Below are 18,036 nucleotides of genomic sequence, written 5' to 3'. Positions count from 1 at the left end.
GTTTGCTCCTAGAATGTTGGAACAAACAATTATAGGCAGTTGAAGTATAATACTCGGAGAAAAAATACTTGAAAAGATATGGTAGACAAAAATTGAGTCTTGACATTTTTGACCATGAATATAAACATTTCAATTTTTTTTTTTGAACATTTTTACTATGACATTTTGACAGTTTAAGACCATAGATTTTAAAACCTTGAAACAATGTCCTTTTTACTTTGACAGCTTATATAATGGTGACCTTCAGTTCTATTAAAAACATTTCGACATGTGGAATCCGCGTCAAATATTTGTCTATAATTCAATTATTCAAGAATTTTTACAAAACTAGAGGCAATAGAGTTATAATCTGTCAAAGTAGAGGAATGGAGTCCAAGACTGATAGGATATAATTGGTCTTCATCATTTGATAAACAAAAACAAAATCTCAATTTTCAGCCACAACTGGCTCTTTGTTAACCTTTAACTTTTTCTGACTGAAAAGCTGTTTGTGTTGCTCACCGAGCATCTTCTCTTTCTACTGCTGCTCGTCTGTCGTGTCACAAGCTTCTTCTTCTACTTCTCTCACTCCTTGCTTCGTTCTCCTTCCCGCCCACTATTTCCGACTGATTTCCGATCACTGCCATCATCATTTTTCCACCCTCTTCTTTATCTCTTTTTCCGAACCTCCGAGGGGATTTTTCGAAATTTTTTTTGAATTTTAATAATAATTTTCATATTTGAATATTTGATTTTTACTCAAAGTTTTACTATTTTAAGTTTAAAATGAAAATTTTCTAGGAAACTCAAAGACGAAAGGAAAAAGAAAACCCACTCATAAAACCACTTTGCTTTTATCGTTTTTACACTATTTTTCCACTTCTCCTTTGCTTGTTCTCCAGAACTTTTTTCTGGTTTTCAGAATTTTACCTCCTTATTTTTATTTTATTGATCGAATCCGCGAATTATATGTCAAGATGGTTATCACCTAATCAATTGTCGAAGTGGTTTTGTTGCGATTCGTTTTATTTTTGTTTTGTTCCAACAAAACAAGAAAACGGAGTAAGTTTCATTGAATCTTTAAATTTAAAACAATTAATGGTTACCGTAACCATATTTTCTAAAGGCGCATGCCATTTTGTGTGCACGCGGGTCCCGCAACGCTTACCGTAACTTGATATTTGTTTATTTTATTTTACAAACAATTATTGGTTTTATTTGCTTGGTTTTTGTGGTTTTTGACGCATTTTCATCAAGTTTTCAGTTTTTTTAAAACTTTAATTTAATTATATATTTACCATTTTAATTTTTAAAAATTTCCTTACGTTGAAAAAACTTCTCGATACTCTATTCCTTCAATCATTGCATTTTGAATTTGATTCCGCATTATGATTCGACGTTAACTTTGGTACTTCGTGTTATTTATAACCAGATATTCTTTTTTTCTAATTTTCACTTAAAAATGAGAAAATGTTTTTAAAAAACATTAATTTTACATTGTGATTCCTTTCTCTTCCGAGCTTCAAAGTATCTTTTGACAAAGCATTCTCTTGTTCTTTCAAAACACATAACCCATCTATTTTCGAAGAAACTCTTGAAATTTGACACCGTAGCTACAGGTTCAAAATATCATAATAAATTTATATTTCTAGTGCTAAACATTTTTTTTGGTGCGTCCACATCCAAGAACAAGTGGGAGAAATTTTAGAGATATTCGGCAATATATTGAGCTTTTGGTTGAAAATTTCAATTTTAATTAAAATATAAAAAAATATTTTACTCAGTTTTCTGCACTTTTTCTGATATCTGCATCTGAGAACTGCAAAGTTTCCACGTTTTTAATCAATTTATAATTCTTCTCTTTTTTTTTCGAACATTGCTCAAGCCATTAGAGCAGCTGTCCAGAAAATTGAGAAGTGAAAAATACGAAAAAAAATGACGAAAATCAATAAATTAAAACATTCAAAATCGATATTCACTATACAAGTAGTAGAGAAATATCTGAAAATTGAAATAGTCTACAGTCTTGTTTAATTAGTATTCCTCTCGCAAAGCCCTTCGAAGAATAGTTTTTTTTATTGATTACCAAAAACGGTCACAACCATTTTTCGAGAGTTATTTTTATTCACTTAAAATTAAATTGGTTTACGTTATTTTCTGATGTTTTAGTGTCTATAATACACACGCACCATAATTTCCTAGAATTTGTGAATTTCGACGTCTTCCGAGATAGTTTCTATAATTCAATTCTTCATCAGATTTTCATGAATTTTTCATGAGTGTCCAGAAGTGTCTAGTTAATTTAATAGCTCATTCAAGACCAGATGAGACCCCTTTCTTCTAATTTTTCTTTCAAAACAACCCATTTTTATAGATTATAACCCATTTTCCAACCCCAACTAGCTTCTCATCCTGAACATGTTTTCTCATCACTCTGTGATGAGAAAAATCATGAAAAACATTCGAAAAATTCTTAGATTTTTGAACCTTGGTGATGGAACTTTTGACGATCAATCTAGATAGTTGAGGATCTTTGGTAGAGAAGTTTTGTGACACATAATACATGGAAATATTTAAATTTAGATTAAATGTATGAACTTTAGAACTTTCCAAAGACATTCATTTAGTTACAAGAGCTCTTGTTATATTTTCTTCTGCATGATTACGTTTTTGAAAAAAAACCGTTTTTTCCAAATGTACTCCGATTTTTAGAGAAGAACGACTGGCTATATTAGTAGAATACAAATAGTCCTAGAACATCAACAATAATTAGATTACCGGAAAACGTCTAAGAATGTTCTGAGTTTTCCATTCGTCCTCCAAGAAAAACCTGATAACTATGCAACTACCTAACCGGAGTCTGAAGCTTAAACTGGACGTTCTTTGTATTGAATGGACCTTTTTGAAATAACGAACAAGTTCCTTGTGACTTTTCTTCTTTCATCAAAAAACTCACAGGGGAATCTCCTGAGAGTCTAATTGAATGAGTGTCCAACACAGATAGCCACATTGAAAAAGCTTATCTCTCACTGGTTCCAGAACAGGTGACAACACGTGGCAAACTAGAGGCATAGAGACGCCAGAGAGAACTCTCTCAATTTATTACAATCTTATGTGACCAACGGGACCTTCTTCTTCTTCCTCTTGTTTCTGGCGGCTTTTCTCTCTCTCTTTCTTAGATACTCCCCAGCTCACGGAGCATTTCGTCGTGGAAAGCCTGAGCAGAATATATATCCACAACTCAACTTCGTCCCTCATCTGATTTGTTACTAAACAACGCCCAAAAAAATTTGAAGTGATTGCGGTTTTACTATAATACTATTTATTTTATTCTCATTTTACTCTACTAAACTATTATTCTGACTAATACGCCCCGATTTCGGGAGAATTTCTGTAAAAATCAAGAGTTTCAGTCGCTGAAGCTCACCATCACTAATCAAACTGACGTCTGCGATTGGAGCACCTCGACTCGGCTTAACGCCTCGCGAACCACCATCACCGATTGTTGTGCAACCGCCATCAGCGATGAGTCAGGCTAAAACTGAGTAAGTTATGATTTCTTTAAATTTAGTAAAAATGTTAAAAATTTGTTATTCTATAACAATCGAAAAAGATTCAAAATCAACATTTGAAGTATTCTATGAATTCTGAAAATTTAAAATATTCATTGCTCAAACCATCAGAAATTTGAGACCCATGACCTGTAGATTTTAAATGTCCGAAAAGTTCAAATTGGTGTCAGACCACAAGCACTTATCACACACACATATCATATCCTTCCTTTTCTCTTTTTATTTCTCCAGTTCGCTTGTCATTTTAAGACTCTTCGTTGTCGCTAAGAAAAACTCGAGAAAAAAAAAACGGCGAAAATGCAGTAGGAATGTGATACACGAAGCTTCTATGTGTGTATGTGTGAGTGTGCTCCGGACAGCTGACCCCTTTACTCTCAATTTTCGAAGACAAGGGCACATGAGATATATTATCACAAGCAGCACTTATTCAGTGAGAAATTTAGATTTTGGAAATGATCTACCGAACAGTTTTGAAAAAGAAAACAGTTTTAGTATTTCAAAATGAAAATAAGGTTCGAGCAAGATCAAAAATTGAGCACTCTGAGCTTCTTTTCCACACAAAAGTGTTTTTTTTTAAATTATTTAAAAAACTATGTCATCTGGAATTTTGCTTGAAAAATACGTTCCTACAAAAAAGAGAGGAGCTCTTAGAGCTGAAAAATAGTAAATCTGAAATTGTTTTATTTAAAAAATGTTTTTTGGAGCTCCGTAAAGCAGCTTCAAAATAGGTTTTTGCAATTTCTTGATGTTTTAAAAAGTTATAAGGCAAACATTCTGAAAAGTATTTCATCTAAAAATTTTCACACTTTGTCTTCAGAACATATTTCTGAAAACACTCAAGTTGTTCAGGTTCACAAAACATCCTAAAATCAACCTGAGCGATGAAAAGTGACTTAAAATTTTTTAAAACGTTTATTTCAAGTTCGAAGAGCCAATATACAACTTTTTTGAGGAACGAGACCAATAAGTACAAAAATCATGGTTTCAAACATTTGTTTATTGTTTCCTTTTTCATTTTTGGAGAAAAATTAATATTTTTTAAAGAAAATTTTAAAAATTTGAAGTTTCGTTTGAAATTCCTCCGAGGTTTCCTTTAAAAAATCTGAAAAGTAAATTGTTTCGTGTTCATTTACTTTCTGTTACGAACTGTCATCCAATCGGTCAGTCAACATTGGACAATCTTTTAAACAAATTCAAAAACTTTTTTATTCTTCTTTCCTCAAACCAACAAAAAACTTGGAAAAAAAAATTCCATTTGATAGCAAAGATATTTACACTTATTTCGGTCAGAGCCAACACAAAACGACAAATAACAAATAAATGTGAGAGACGCAGATATTTCGATTCACGAGAGACGTACAGTCTTGTAGAAGACGCAGAAAAAACACGCCTCTTTTTGGTTGTTTCACTGTCTCGTCACTCTCCATCACTCTCTGTACTATCTCGCCTTTTCAAGTGCGCACACGGGGGGACACTTTCCCATTCTCAGTCAGCTGCGCCATCTTTCGCCGGCTTCAAATTTTTATTCAAGACTATTATTTTCTGAATTTTTTTTCTGAAAATTATTGTCTGAAATTATGAGTAACATGGAGCCTCCACCACCCATGTTTCCTAGATCACGAATTTATCATAGGTTAGTGTAAAAAATGGAATAATTTATAAGCTCTAAGCACTAAGGAACACCCGAAATTTCTGATAGTTTTAGAACTTATTGGTAAAAATTGAATGTAAAATTGAAAAATATTATTAAAAAATTGTGAAGCAAATCGGAAAAATCTCTGATAATCGAATTTAAGAAATAATTTCACATGTGACGAAATAATTATTTGTTAAAACTACAAAAAATGAAAAAGACTAAAAATTATTTGTAGTAAGCAATTAAAAATTCATTGAAGCAGGTCAAGTTAAAACTATAATTTTTCAGTTACTATTCTGAAGAGAAGACCTTCTCAGCACCGTCAGCGAATAGTCAACAGGGAACTCAACTACCTTCAAAAGTCTACAATAAAGGATTAAAAGTAAGGAAATTTTTGAAAAACGAAGAACTCTGGAAACTAATTCAGGATTTGGAGGATAATGATATTGAAGGCCTTCTTTCAAGTTTATCGATTGATGAATTGGAGGATCTCAACAATGATTTTGATCCTGATGTGAGTTTTTTCCCGATAATTTCAAATTTTCAAAAATTTTAAAAGAGTCAAATTATATAAATTATATATAGAACAAGGCCAGTTAGCTAGCTAATTTTTTGAAATTCTAAAATTTTTGCAAAAGCTTTAAAAAACATTAACATAAAAATTTACTATTTTTGAATTTGAAGATAAGTTTGAACATTTATTGTGAAGCTCTAGAATGCTCTTCATGCTAAGTTTTGCCTACTTTATGTATTAATTTGACCAAAAAGCCGCTTCCCCTAGTTTTCAAATTATCGTTATTTAAACTTTAGCTATTTGAATTATAGATACCTGAATTGTGCAACTCAGTGTTAAAGTAAATAATAGCTTTGTGAAAAATGCCTTAGAAGGTGCGCATTGATCAGCAGGTTTTTCTGTTTATTTTTTCGGTTAGTCAGAATGACGCAAAATGGCACTTGAGGTACGGTAGAAGGGCGTATGTTTAATTGGAAGGAAATATGATAAAACAGAAAAAAGATTTGTCAAGAATATATGTTTTGAAATACATAGATTTTGAATAACAGAAGCTGAAAAAGTTCCAATGTGATTTCACAAGTTTTAAATATTTTTGTAGAGGCTGGTAGGGTTTTCGAAAGAAATGTCATAGGGTGTTTTTTACCTATTTCAAGTCTGTAATTAAGGCCGTAGTGAGATTTTTTCTGAACGTTTGACACGATCTTATTTCAGTTTAGCAATTTCCAGACCACAGCTTGATGTTTCTCTTCTGTGCTTTTTCCATGTTTAGATTAAAATTAACAAAACATAAATCAATCAATAATCATACGTGTGATCAATTTTTCTTTTCCTCTCCAGCTCTATCACATGAGACTTGTCTCTAGTGTCCACATACGTGTACACTTTTATCTCACACTCTCTAAAGCTTCTCCCTCTCTGTTCAACTCGTCATCTCCACACACTCGATTCCCGGGAATATGGATAATCTGAGTCTCTACGATGTTGGTAGTCTCACTCGATGAGGATGTACCGCCCGAGAGAGAAGATCCGCTTCTCTGATTCTCTTCTCTATTGGGTTAAAGATGGAAAAGACCTCTCGGGAGAGTGTCTCGGTTGTTCCTCTGTGCTTCTCCGATGTTTTTTTCCACTGGAGCATGGAAAGATAGAGTGAGCAGAGGGATATTGCATGGACGATGAAAGTTGACATCCTAATGAAATAAAAATTGGGGAAAACCTAATGATGGCGCAAATTTTCAATTTTTCTTAGTAGTGGTTTTGATGAAAAGTTAATTTCTCATGATGAGATCGACCCTAGAGTACAATATAATTTAGAATGAGAACCTATGGATGTTTGTAGTTTTTTGTTCTTTTTTTTCGCTTTTGGATTGTCTACCTTGAACCAATTAACAAACTTTTGGCATTACTACAGTAACCTATGATTTTTAAAAGCTTTGCTCATTCTCTGCTCTTCGTGATCCAGGTTCACAAAAAGTGCACACAAAAAGTCTTGTGATAGTCTCAACCAAAGAGATGCTCACGGTCAGTTGATCTATCGCAAGCTCTTGACTATAATACTAGATTCGTCAAAAAACCACTTCCTTCAACTTTCCATCAGATTATTACCACTAAAACACTGCACATTGTGCACATGCATTGTGATCCAATGAATATAAAAAAAACCGATCGCAAATTTATGTCCTTCCTCCTTTCCTCATCTCCTACACTTGTACACATACACATAAAGACAGATACACTTACAAACACACAATTTTATTTGCGGAAACCTTGAAGAGAGACCACCCCCACCATTGGGATTGCTGTTTAACTTTCGTTTAGAAGATGAACGAGAAGAAAAGTTGGGCAGCACATTTGTTTGGAAGGGGGAATTGGTTAACAAGGCAAAAGTAAGAGTTGTGAACTTTGTCCAATTGTTTGGAGAAGGAAGGTGATGACAATGATCACAAAGTGCGAGAGCCTTAAGGTGTCTGAAAGTTCAAAAATTGTTTCACTATAACAGTGATCAAGGGTATTCTGAAATGATATAATTCAAATTAATTCTGAAGGGTCAATCAAAGTGCATTCTATGCTATAATTATTGAAATAAAACTTTTAAGATTTTTTCATAATTTTAATCAGAATCCAGGGTGTCGTTGAATAATTTTCATTCAAAAGGTGTTTTTGTTTCAGAAAAAAATTTAATCAAAATGTGTCCTTTTTCAAAAATCGGAAAAATGTAGTCAAAATGAGTTATTTATTTATCAAAAAAGTTCTAACTAAAACGAATAAAATGTCTATGAAACATAGAAAATATTTTCCCAAATCAGAGCGCCAGGAAAAATAAAATTTGTTATTTAAAATAAAATGTAAATTCTCAATTTCCAGAATTCAATGCTTCCTCCTTCCCAACGTTGTCGTGATCAAACAGACAAAGAACCAACGGGACCTTACAAACGAGATAATTTACTAAAATTCCTGGAAGATAAGGCTAAAACCGAAAAAGATTGGGAAGATGTGTGCCCCTATACGCCTGGACAAAAACGTGGAAAAGTGTATGATAGTGATAGTGGACGGAATTCAGAAGAACCTGAAAATGGTAAAATGGAGATGCCAATTGAAATTGATTTGGATGATGATGAAGAAGAGCTCGAGTGTGCTCTTGTAACTGCCCCTGAAAAGGATCTCGTTGATTTGGCTGGAATTTTGGGTTTGTTTAAGATTTAATTTTAATATTACGTTTTTTCTTTTTGAAATAATCTTAAATTTCCTATTAATTAATTAATTACAGGTATGCACAATGTGCTCAATCAACCACAATATTATAATGCACTAAAAGGAAAAACACAAGATGAGTCGACAGGAACGACATTTAATGGAATTATGCAATCATATGTTCCACGTATTGTTCCCGATGAGCCTGATAATGATACTGATGTTGAATCATGTATTAAGTGAGTTTTTAAATGTTTTAATAGGAAAAAACGAATTTAAAAAATAGATTTTATTGTTCAATTCGCGTTAATAATCAGCTTAAAAAATTTAAAAAAAAACCACGTTTTTGTTTTGCCCTGAAATATTTCAAATCTCTGGTTCCCTGGACTTTCTCTTGAAAAATTTTCAAGTTCTAAACATTTCTAAACTATGTTTCCAACTTTCAGCCGGTTACGAGAAGACGATACAGACTTGAAGGAGGTTAATATTAACAATATGAAACGAGTGTCGAAGGTTTGTTAGATATTTTTTCCAAATCAGAAATTTGAAAAAATATCCAAACTTCAGGAACGTATTCGATCACTGATCGAGGCGGCATGCAACAGTAAACATATTGAAAAGTTTTCATTGGCCAACACAGCGATTTCGGATTCTGAAGCGAGAGTGAGTTTTTTAAAACAAAATTTTTTAAAAATTTATCGAGTTGAAAGATATTGCATTGATTTGTGAAATAATTTCTCAATTCCATAGCAATCTTGAACATTTTAATTTTTTTCTAAAATAGTATTTGTCATCTGATAAAAAAAAACGAATTCTCATATTTTCCAGGGACTCATTGAGCTTATCGAAACATCACCATCCCTTCGTGTTCTGAATGTTGAATCCAATTTCCTGACTCCTGAATTATTGGCTCGATTGCTGCGATCAACACTTGTGACACAATCAATTGTTGAATTTAAAGCAGATAATCAGGTATTTGTTGTTTTTTTTATCTTTGAAAAATTTTCAATTTGGGTAAATTCTAATTTTATTCAAGTTTTGCTACCCATTCGCATCAAGTTTTTGAAATCCGATTTTCTACAGTACTCTAGAAAACACTATCTGGTTACTGTAGTCGTACGTATTTATTTATTTTGTTGTGATCTACAAAATAAACAAAACACTTCTGTGCTTATATTTAGAACATCACTCTTTTTCTTTTTTTTGTTTCTCTTTCAACTTGTTTACCTAACAAGTGCTCGCCGTGGTGTCATATGAGATTTTTACACGTTTCGCGTTAAATCATACGAAACACAGGAACAATATAGTTGAGGGAAGAGTCTAGGAAATGTTTGACAATTATTTCATGTGGTGCTAAAATGATCCAATAAAAAATAAGTTGAAACAATTAAAAAAAAGTATATTTATGGTCCAATGATTCCTTTTTTCCTTTTATAATTTTGGAAATCGACTTAAAAAAAACAAATTTTCTACGATTCTCCAATTTTAGTCACTTCTTATTTATTTACATAGCAAGAATGCTATAGATTTTGCAAAAGTTTCATTTTTTAAAAACATTTTCCATTTTGCTAAAACTATGACATTTTAACAAAATTTTGAAATATTTAAGACAATTCAGATTTTTTTTTGGCGAAACGATAATAAAAACAAAATAAAAACTCGTGCTTTTCAAGTCTATTTACAAAACATTTTCAGCGGCAATCTGTGCTCGGAAATCAAGTAGAAATGGATATGATGATGGCAATTGAAGAAAATGAATCACTGCTTCGAGTGGGAATTTCATTTGCTTCAATGGAAGCAAGACATCGAGTTTCAGAAGCATTGGAAAGGAATTATGAAAGAGGTTTGTTATTTTATAAAAATATATCCTGATCGTAATTTGACTGTATTTCATTTAAAAAAAAAACTCAAATATGAGTTGGACTGTGGATCCGAAACCGAAAAAAACTAAATTTTAATAATTTTGACCTTTGTGCTTTTCTCCAAAGTGTTCTTCCTTTACGTCACCACTCAATGTACGTCTGTTCTATTTTTTTTTCGACAAAATCATAGAAAAATCAGCTGTTTTTATCAGTCGCCTCCTTCATATTCGGCTGACTTTAAACTTTTCGCTAGAGGGGGAAGCCGCTTGGGGAAAAATTGAAAATGTGTGACACCTGACCTCGGAAAAGAAAAAAGAACGAGAACTAAAATTGAGGGATTTTAAAGAAATATTGATTAATTTAAAATGTATAAAAATACTTAAAGAAAAGATTTTGAAAATTTAAAATAAGTATTACCGGTCTGTCAATTTATTCTTTACCTTTAATTGTTTAATTTTAAATATAAAAAACGTTTTAAAAAGTAGTTCAAAAAGAGAGAAGTAGTCAAAAAATTTTTAAATGCCGAAAAAAAAATCACTTGTCCGTGTGGAGTATCTTCCGTAATTCGACATATATCAAACCGCGCCGCGGGCTTGCAAAATGCTTTTCTTGAGTGACAGTTATGTTTTGGCAGTAATACGAAAGATAAAATACTCACCGTACAGTATCAATAAATTAATATTTTACAGTACGTCTGCGTCGATTGGGAAAAGATCCGAATGTCTGAATGTCGTGACGTATCCAAATCTAGAATAAAATCACCTCGTCTGCATTTCTTTTTTTTAACTCTCCCACCCTCTCTCCAACTTATGTGTATATTTTCTTTCTTTTCCTTGTCCCATCAACTTATTTTCTTTTGTTCTATATTCTCATTCATCTCAATCGGTTTATTTTGGTTTTACTCCACACACAGCCCCGTCCCTCCAATAGTTAATAATGAATTTATTACAAAGAAATTCATAAATATATAGAAATCCCCCCGTTTCATCAAATTTTGTATAATTTTTTATTCTGGAAAATACCCAGAAACTTACAGCAGGGTGTCGTAGTTGTTTCATTTGATTTATTATTGAACTCTAGCTTTATCGATTTTATCAAGTTTTCCCCTCAGCAGATGCAATTTTTCTTCGAAGAACCCACTTGTGATCCTCCCCACACCGCACCCTTTCTTCTTTTTATTCAAAAGATTTTATTCTCAAAAATCTGAATTTTTTGAAAAAATTCGCTTTTTATCCACCACTCTTCCATTTTTCTTGTTCTTTTCCCAAAAATGTTTTATACAACAAACAAAAATTGTGATTTGATTAGTCTTCTCTCTTACAGCTGTCTCCCAATCAATTTTTAATAAAAACACGAAATCCAAAATTAATTATTTATATAATTCAATTATAATTCAGTTTTAGCTAATTTTCAATGGAATAGGCACTTCATCCGGTAGATCATCTCCAAGATCAACATTCACTCCAAGTGCATTGCATAATGAGTAAAGAATAAGTTTAACGTCAGCATGAATTGCAGTTTCCACGATTTTTTCCTGAAAAAAAGGAAAATCATTAAAATATACGAAGCTTCAAGAGAATTTAAAATTGGAATAGCGCCGACGGGAATTTTAAAATACGTAGAATGGTCCTGAATTTCATGATAGAAATTGATTCAGATAGGGAGCCGAAACCAGTGGTTTTTCTCAAACTTTTTGAAATTATTTTTTGGACATTTAGGACAAATCTGCGTATTTTAAAGTAAAATCCCTATCGCCGCAACGAAAACTTTGCGAATGGAAGAATGAACATACATGTGCAGTTTCCTGATAATTAATTGTAGTTGTTTTAATTCCTTTTGATTTTGCATCAAGTGGTAGAGATCCCATTGGAATAATTTCAAGTGATGTTCCAATACAAAGAAGATGAGATGTTTGTTTCCATGCTTTTCGGATTCTGTCCAAATGATTTAAACTGATTTCTGTATCCCAATCGAGAGTTGCATCACGAAGTTTACCACGACACGATCGCCCGGTTCGTTTGTTTCCTTCACAATTACGACCAGTTGGACACAGGCCAACACTCATTACAATTTCCTCTCGTACATATTCACTGTAAAACAATATATTTAACACTTTCGATGAGAAAAGTTTAAGACTTTTCCAAAAAATGTTCTTGTAAATTAATTGATTCTAATATTTGATGCTAAAGTTTTATACTATATATTCCGTTTGTTTTAAAATTGTCAGAATTTAGACGGCGGTTTTTGTGAAGTGAGCTAGAAAAATAAGAACCTTTTTTCTTTATTTTTCACGTTAGATCTTTTTGAAACTTGAAACTTACAATAGACTTGGATGGGTTTTCAATAGTTCCACCGAACCGATTTTTGAGAGAATGCACCTAACTCATTTTATGAAGATGGTCGAGTTTTCCGTGGATTGATTTTTAAAATATACCTAAAACATGATTGACAGACTTCTAGAAATAAATTTCCATGTACTTCAATGAGATCTTCAACTGGAATCCCGACTTTTCGATCCAATCCATCAACATTCTGTGTGATTATCGTTTTGATGTAACCCGCCTTGTGAAGTGCCAATATTGATTTGTGTGAGACTCCGGGACGAGCCTGTCAAAATTTTTATTTATATTTAAGAAATGTTTTTTTTTTATTAAACAACGTACAACTTGAAAGTCCACTCCTTCTGCATGTTTTCCTTCAGCTTGTAATGTCCAAACGCCTTGTTTTCCTCGAAAATCTGGAAGTTTCGATCCAGTGCTCACACCGGCTCCGATAAGAACAAAAATTGGTTTTCCGGTTTGTTTAGCTTGGACGAAATGGTTGTACAAAGTGCGGAGTTTCTCAATTATTTCAGTTTCAGTGTCTCGGATCTGAAAATTTTGAATAAGAAATATTATACTATTGTGTTTAAAAAATCTTTTCTTACTCGAAACGGTTTTGTATTTTGCAGATTTCATTTTTTTTTTGTATTTTATAAAATGTGATTATTCAAAGTTTTTTTTTGGCGAAAAGGGATAATTCTATTATACCTTTTTTTGAACATTTTTGTACTTGCGTTTTGGGCTCAAACTTTTTACGGCTTTAAGATAAATCCAAAGTTCTTTTTTTTTGTTCTTAGCAATTTTTAATTTGAAAAAAAAGTGTGTTTTAAGTGCAAAATCGATGAGAATTTCTTTTTTTTTTCAATTTTTTTAAAATTCAGAATTAATTTTAATACCTCAGGTTTTCCAATTACTCCTTTGTCTGGATAGTCTGATAAAAGACTTTCATAAACTGATGTCATTTTTCTGAAAACAAATTCTTCATTTCTTTCAATTTCTGATAAAACTGGCTAATTTGAAAATCGATGAATTTTCTTCTCTAGCAAGTTGCCTTTTTCGAAAATAAACTCACGAGCCTTGAATCCATACATAATAATTGTATTTTATAAAAAAACACAGTTTTTTATAGGGGAACAGTAAAATTTATTAGTTTTGTACTGACAGTGAGAGAAAAACCATTGAACAATGAGGTAGTGAACGTAGACAGTCGGCTAATACAAAAAAAAGACAATTGAGAAAATTAATAATACTAGTTGATATCTAAATGATTATAACAATGATACAAATCTGAGACATTATAATGAGAGAAAATGGTCGAAGGATTTTCAATATTTAGCACCTTTTTTTAGCATTTTTAGCTGCTTTTATTGAAATGTTGGAATATGAACAGCCGATGCATTCCATAGCTGTTGAGCTAGTTCCTGATCTCCTTGAAATACTGGAAGTTTTGTCAAATTTGCAAGAAGTGGTCCTATTGATCCAAGAAGAGAATCCATTAGAAGATCAAGTGAACCATTTACAGTACCAACTTCATCAGCTCTGGAAATATTTAACGATTTATAAAACTTCAAATTCAGGTTGGTACCTTGTAACAGCAGCAGACCGTACAGCATGAGCCATCATTCGAAATGCAGCTGCAGAATCAGCGGGAGTTGTTCCGAATTCTCGTTCTGGTGATGCATCGACTCTCCTTTTCTCTCCAGTCCACCATCTTGCACGTTTCTCCATTGCACACGGTCGATATGATGCGGAACGATCATTGAGAGGAGATGTCGCTGAAGAAAAGAAAGTATTCAAAAATCTTTTAGATCATGGGCGCCGTCGAAAAAAATCCGATTTTTTGAGGTTTTTAAAGACAACCGATAAATTGAAAACAAATTTCAGAAAATTTACAAAAAAATTCAATTTTATCAGCAAAAACAGAACACATACAATTTTATTCGAAAAGAATCTACAATTTTCGATGTTCTAAAAATTGAAAAAATCAACAAAAAAATTGTTTTTTTTTCGATATTTCGAAAAATCTCTTGAAATTTGGGTAATTTCTCTTTTTCAGAATAAATTTATTTATTTTCTTATGTGTTTTGTTATGCCTTTCAACCCAAAATTTGATCTTTAAAAAATTGAATTTTATGGTTAATTTTTTGAAAATTTTTTTTTCTCGATAACACGCTAGTTTCTGATTGATCACTATCGTTAAACATTTAGAGGACAAAAAACGTACATCTTTTCTTAACATCATCCTCAAATGGACTATAATCTCTATTTTTTCCTCCAGTTCCTGCACCCAAACCATCCTTCTTCCTTTTCGTATACTTTCTTCTTTGTTGTGGAACAGACGATGTTGCAGCAGCATCAAGCGCCATTTGAGAAGCTCGTGCAGCATTTACAGCTGCTTGCTTTTCTTCAACTTCTTTTTGCATTTTTAATCGAATTTTGATATCATTTTTAGAGGGACGTCCAACTTTTCGTTTCAATGAAGGATATCCATCATCTTCTTCTTCTGAAAACTTTGTCAACTTCGATTCACAACTTTCAAAATTTAAATTACCTTTTTTCGGTTTCATCAGTTTCATTGGCTTGGTGATAGGTGATTTGAATGTTGTCATTTTCTTTCGTCCTGTATTTTTTGGTATTTCTTCATGTGAGCGGACCCATCCGTACCATTTTCGACATTTTTTATCAACACAACGCCATCTGAAATAAGAAACATAAGAAAAGAGCATCAAAGAAATTAAATTCATTTTTTGTTGATATTTTGTAGGAAATCTTACCTATGCCGATTTCCACCACACATTTGTGGTCTCACTTGTCCATTACAATTAACACAATGTCTATGTCCACTTGCTGAGATTGGAGGTGTCTTTTCCACTTTGCTGTAACCACTTTATCAGTGTTGACGCATCACTGCCATATATTTTAATAGCAAGTAATAGGGAACTTACTAATGTTTAGGACGAGCTCTATCACGAATACGAAGAGAGCTTGACAACGGAGAATTTGATCGACCCAAAAGACCTGTAGAAGTTGATGGAGTTATCTGTGGAATTGGACTGTGTGATCGAGATCGTGGAGAGAGAACCTTAAATAAAATAGTTTTTGGTATCTCATATTGGTTTTTTTTTCAAATGTTGCGTTATCGTAATGAGCGAAAACAACTGGAAAAGTTTATAAAATATTTCTACGTTTTATCATTTCTTCAATCTTTCAGAAAAGTTTTGACTAAGGTGCAATAAAATCCAAAAATAGTCTCAAATTCACAAAAACCACAAAAAAAATCCACCTCTTAAAAACGCGCTTTTTCGATTTTGGCTATGACTCATTGTGGAGCAAATTCAAACAGAGAATTTGCTGATAGCCGAAATTGAAAAATCGCGTTTCAAAAATTTGATTTTTTAAATTCTGAAATTTATGAATGTTTTACAGTTATATTCAGCCAATACTCTTTTTTATGTAGCGAAAAAGCCTTACATCTTACAAATTTGTGAAACGTGTCTTACCTGAACCCTTTTCTTTTTTTTATTAATAGAATTTGCTCTTCTTGCAGCTTCTTCGTCAATGGAATCATCATCGTCTGAGTTCCGTTTCGGTTTCCGTGCTCTTTTTGCAGGAAGTGATGATTTTTCAGCACTAGTATCACTAAGGCATTCCGTTTTTATTTCCAGGTTTGGCATACGAATAGGTTGATCAATAATTCCACGAGCGGCAGCTACGGATGCACTTCCTTGAGTTTTAATTGCTCCACAATGACTTGAATTACATTTCCAACTTCCATTGGTTAATCGACATTCATATCCACAACGATCACAAAATTCAACTGCCGCCTGTAGTATTGGATTCAGCATTTCAGGAGACAATGGTCTATCAATAGAACCATCAGAAGGCATATTATTAAGAGTAAGCATAAGCTGATCTGCGTGACTATCAATATCTCCTGGATTATTGAAAAGCTCATCAAACATATCGGAAACTCCAGAAAATCCAGAAAGTGATATCATTCGAGATCTTCTACCAGAAGCACTTCCGGAACGATTTCGGGATCGACCAAAAAGATCATCAAAAACTTTTGAGCTTCCACGAGATCTCTTTGATTTCCAAGATTTTGTATCATCATTCAACTCGAAATTACCAAGAATAGCATCACCGAAAAGTGCATTGAAGTCTGTTGAATCGGCATAATCATTGCCAAATGCATCGGATGTTGAAGGTGCACCACCTCCACCCAAAAGTGCATTGTTCAAAAGTTTTCTTCTTGATCCCGTCGAACTTTCACTATTCAATCTTTGTCGTTCTTTTCTCATCATATCTCTCAGCAATTTTGAAGCAGAAGCATTGCTAGACGCACGAGAACGGGTCCTAAATAAAATTAGTTTTTCAATTATTCTAATTCGATTTACTTTTAAAAAATGTATTATTATTATTTCCAGATTATGAAAAATTAAAATTTCGAGTATACGGGGTTTTCTAGCTTTTCTTAAATCAAATTTTGCAGTCTTTTGAAAAAATTATAACATGCAATACAGCGAGAAACATTTTTTTAAAGTTTGAATGTGAATCGACAGTAGTTTTCAAGTTTTAAAAACTACGGCCCTTCCAATTGGCAATTTTATTGATAAAACTAACTTTGTCGATGCGCTTCCAGATCTTGTTCCTCTCATTTTCACCGGATCAGCTCCGGCCATAATTGCATCCAGGAACCTTCCACTTGTTTGTCTTTTTCTTCCTGTCGCAGTTGGAGAACTCGGCGGACTCTTCCTTTCTATTGTTGGAAAATTAATCTCATCAGCGTCAGTTTGCAAGCCCGCAGCTTTTCGAATCTCTTGAACAGCCTTATTGAAATCTTTCTGTTTCCTTGGAATCTCATGGATCAATCGATTTGGTAAATAATCCGAAAGATCATTTGGTTTCATGAAAGAAGTCTCTAATGTTCCAAAAAACATAACTGGAATTCGTCTGGCAGGTGCATCTTCACTCCGTTCCAACACCTGAATTTTATTATATATTTACTCACGAATATCAGAAAATTTGAAACTATCAAAACTATATTCTCCACGTCAGTGAAGGGATATTTTCCAAATTCATGGACAACGAGCGTAAAATCAATAACACACCTTTGCTGGCCACGGCGGGAATCCTTTCATTTTTGCCCAAATCAAATCACCCGGTTGAAAATTGTGTGCAGAACATGAAGGTTCCGAAGAATCCATTGAAAATCCTGAGAAATATGCTTTATTAAGTAGCAATTTAACTTCAAATAAAAAAATAAACGTTCAATTCTGCGACAGAAAAGACAAAAAGACACAAAATGCGCTAGCACCACGGGTTGGATCATGAAATGCGTCAATAGTGGTTGCACTTGCGCAATTTGTAACAAGCGCCAAAATATTGAAAAAGAAAGAAGAAACTGATATAATAATTCTAGAATTAAATAATTAAGATGTGAAATACATTATATAAACCTATT

General features: G+C 32.8%; 3 protein-coding genes across 6 annotated transcripts; 1 reads left to right on the top strand and 2 right to left on the bottom strand.

Moving 5' to 3' along the window:
* The first annotated feature begins 893 nt into the window (after positions 1–893).
* Positions 894–11,618, top strand: unc-94 (Tropomodulin). Of its 2 annotated transcripts, NM_001392388.2 has the most exons (11): positions 894–1,041; positions 3,393–3,524; positions 5,476–5,569; positions 5,615–5,701; positions 8,063–8,384; positions 8,466–8,628; positions 8,836–8,902; positions 8,957–9,052; positions 9,218–9,361; positions 10,085–10,232; positions 10,941–11,618. In NM_001392388.2, the coding sequence occupies exons 2-11, from the start codon at positions 3,505–3,507 to the stop codon at positions 10,976–10,978; spliced, it is 1,179 nt and encodes a 392-aa protein (NP_001379540.1). In that variant the 5' UTR covers positions 894–1,041; positions 3,393–3,504; the 3' UTR covers positions 10,979–11,618. The 2 variants fall into 2 exon arrangements, with proteins under 2 accessions (NP_001379540.1, NP_491735.1); NM_059334.5 differs by lacking the exons at positions 894–1,041; positions 3,393–3,524 and adding an exon at positions 4,982–5,184 and having other exon boundaries at positions 5,624–5,701.
* On the bottom strand, positions 11,613–13,538 carry sir-2.4 (NAD-dependent protein deacetylase sir-2.4). Of its 2 annotated transcripts, none has more exons than NM_059332.6 (5): positions 13,469–13,538; positions 12,915–13,121; positions 12,686–12,858; positions 12,044–12,341; positions 11,613–11,785 (listed from the first exon to the last, which is right to left on the bottom strand). In NM_059332.6, the coding sequence occupies exons 1-5, from the start codon at positions 13,532–13,534 to the stop codon at positions 11,651–11,653; spliced, it is 879 nt and encodes a 292-aa protein (NP_491733.2). In that variant the 5' UTR covers positions 13,535–13,538; the 3' UTR covers positions 11,613–11,650. The 2 variants fall into 2 exon arrangements, 1 of the variants encoding a protein (NP_491733.2); NR_155249.1 differs by having other exon boundaries at positions 11,621–11,785; positions 12,573–12,858.
* Positions 13,539–13,689: 151 nt separating this feature from the next.
* C06A5.3 (PWWP domain-containing protein) lies at positions 13,690–17,791 on the bottom strand. Of its 2 annotated transcripts, none has more exons than NM_059330.8 (9): positions 17,684–17,791; positions 17,196–17,557; positions 16,073–16,928; positions 15,518–15,654; positions 15,347–15,457; positions 15,124–15,269; positions 14,797–15,075; positions 14,158–14,347; positions 13,690–14,111 (listed from the first exon to the last, which is right to left on the bottom strand). In NM_059330.8, the coding sequence occupies exons 1-9, from the start codon at positions 17,777–17,779 to the stop codon at positions 13,937–13,939; spliced, it is 2,352 nt and encodes a 783-aa protein (NP_491731.2). In that variant the 5' UTR covers positions 17,780–17,791; the 3' UTR covers positions 13,690–13,936. The 2 variants fall into 2 exon arrangements, with proteins under 2 accessions (NP_491731.2, NP_491732.2); NM_059331.8 differs by having other exon boundaries at positions 13,695–14,111; positions 15,347–15,448; positions 17,684–17,787.
* Between the last annotated feature and the right edge of the window lie 245 nt (positions 17,792–18,036).

The sequence above is a fragment of the Caenorhabditis elegans genome, chromosome I (assembly GCF_000002985.6).
Source record: "Caenorhabditis elegans chromosome I".
NCBI classification, from domain to species: Eukaryota; Metazoa; Nematoda; class Chromadorea; order Rhabditida; family Rhabditidae; genus Caenorhabditis; species Caenorhabditis elegans.
Note: the sequence above shows the minus strand (reverse complement) of the source record. Positions and strands in the feature narration are given on the sequence as shown.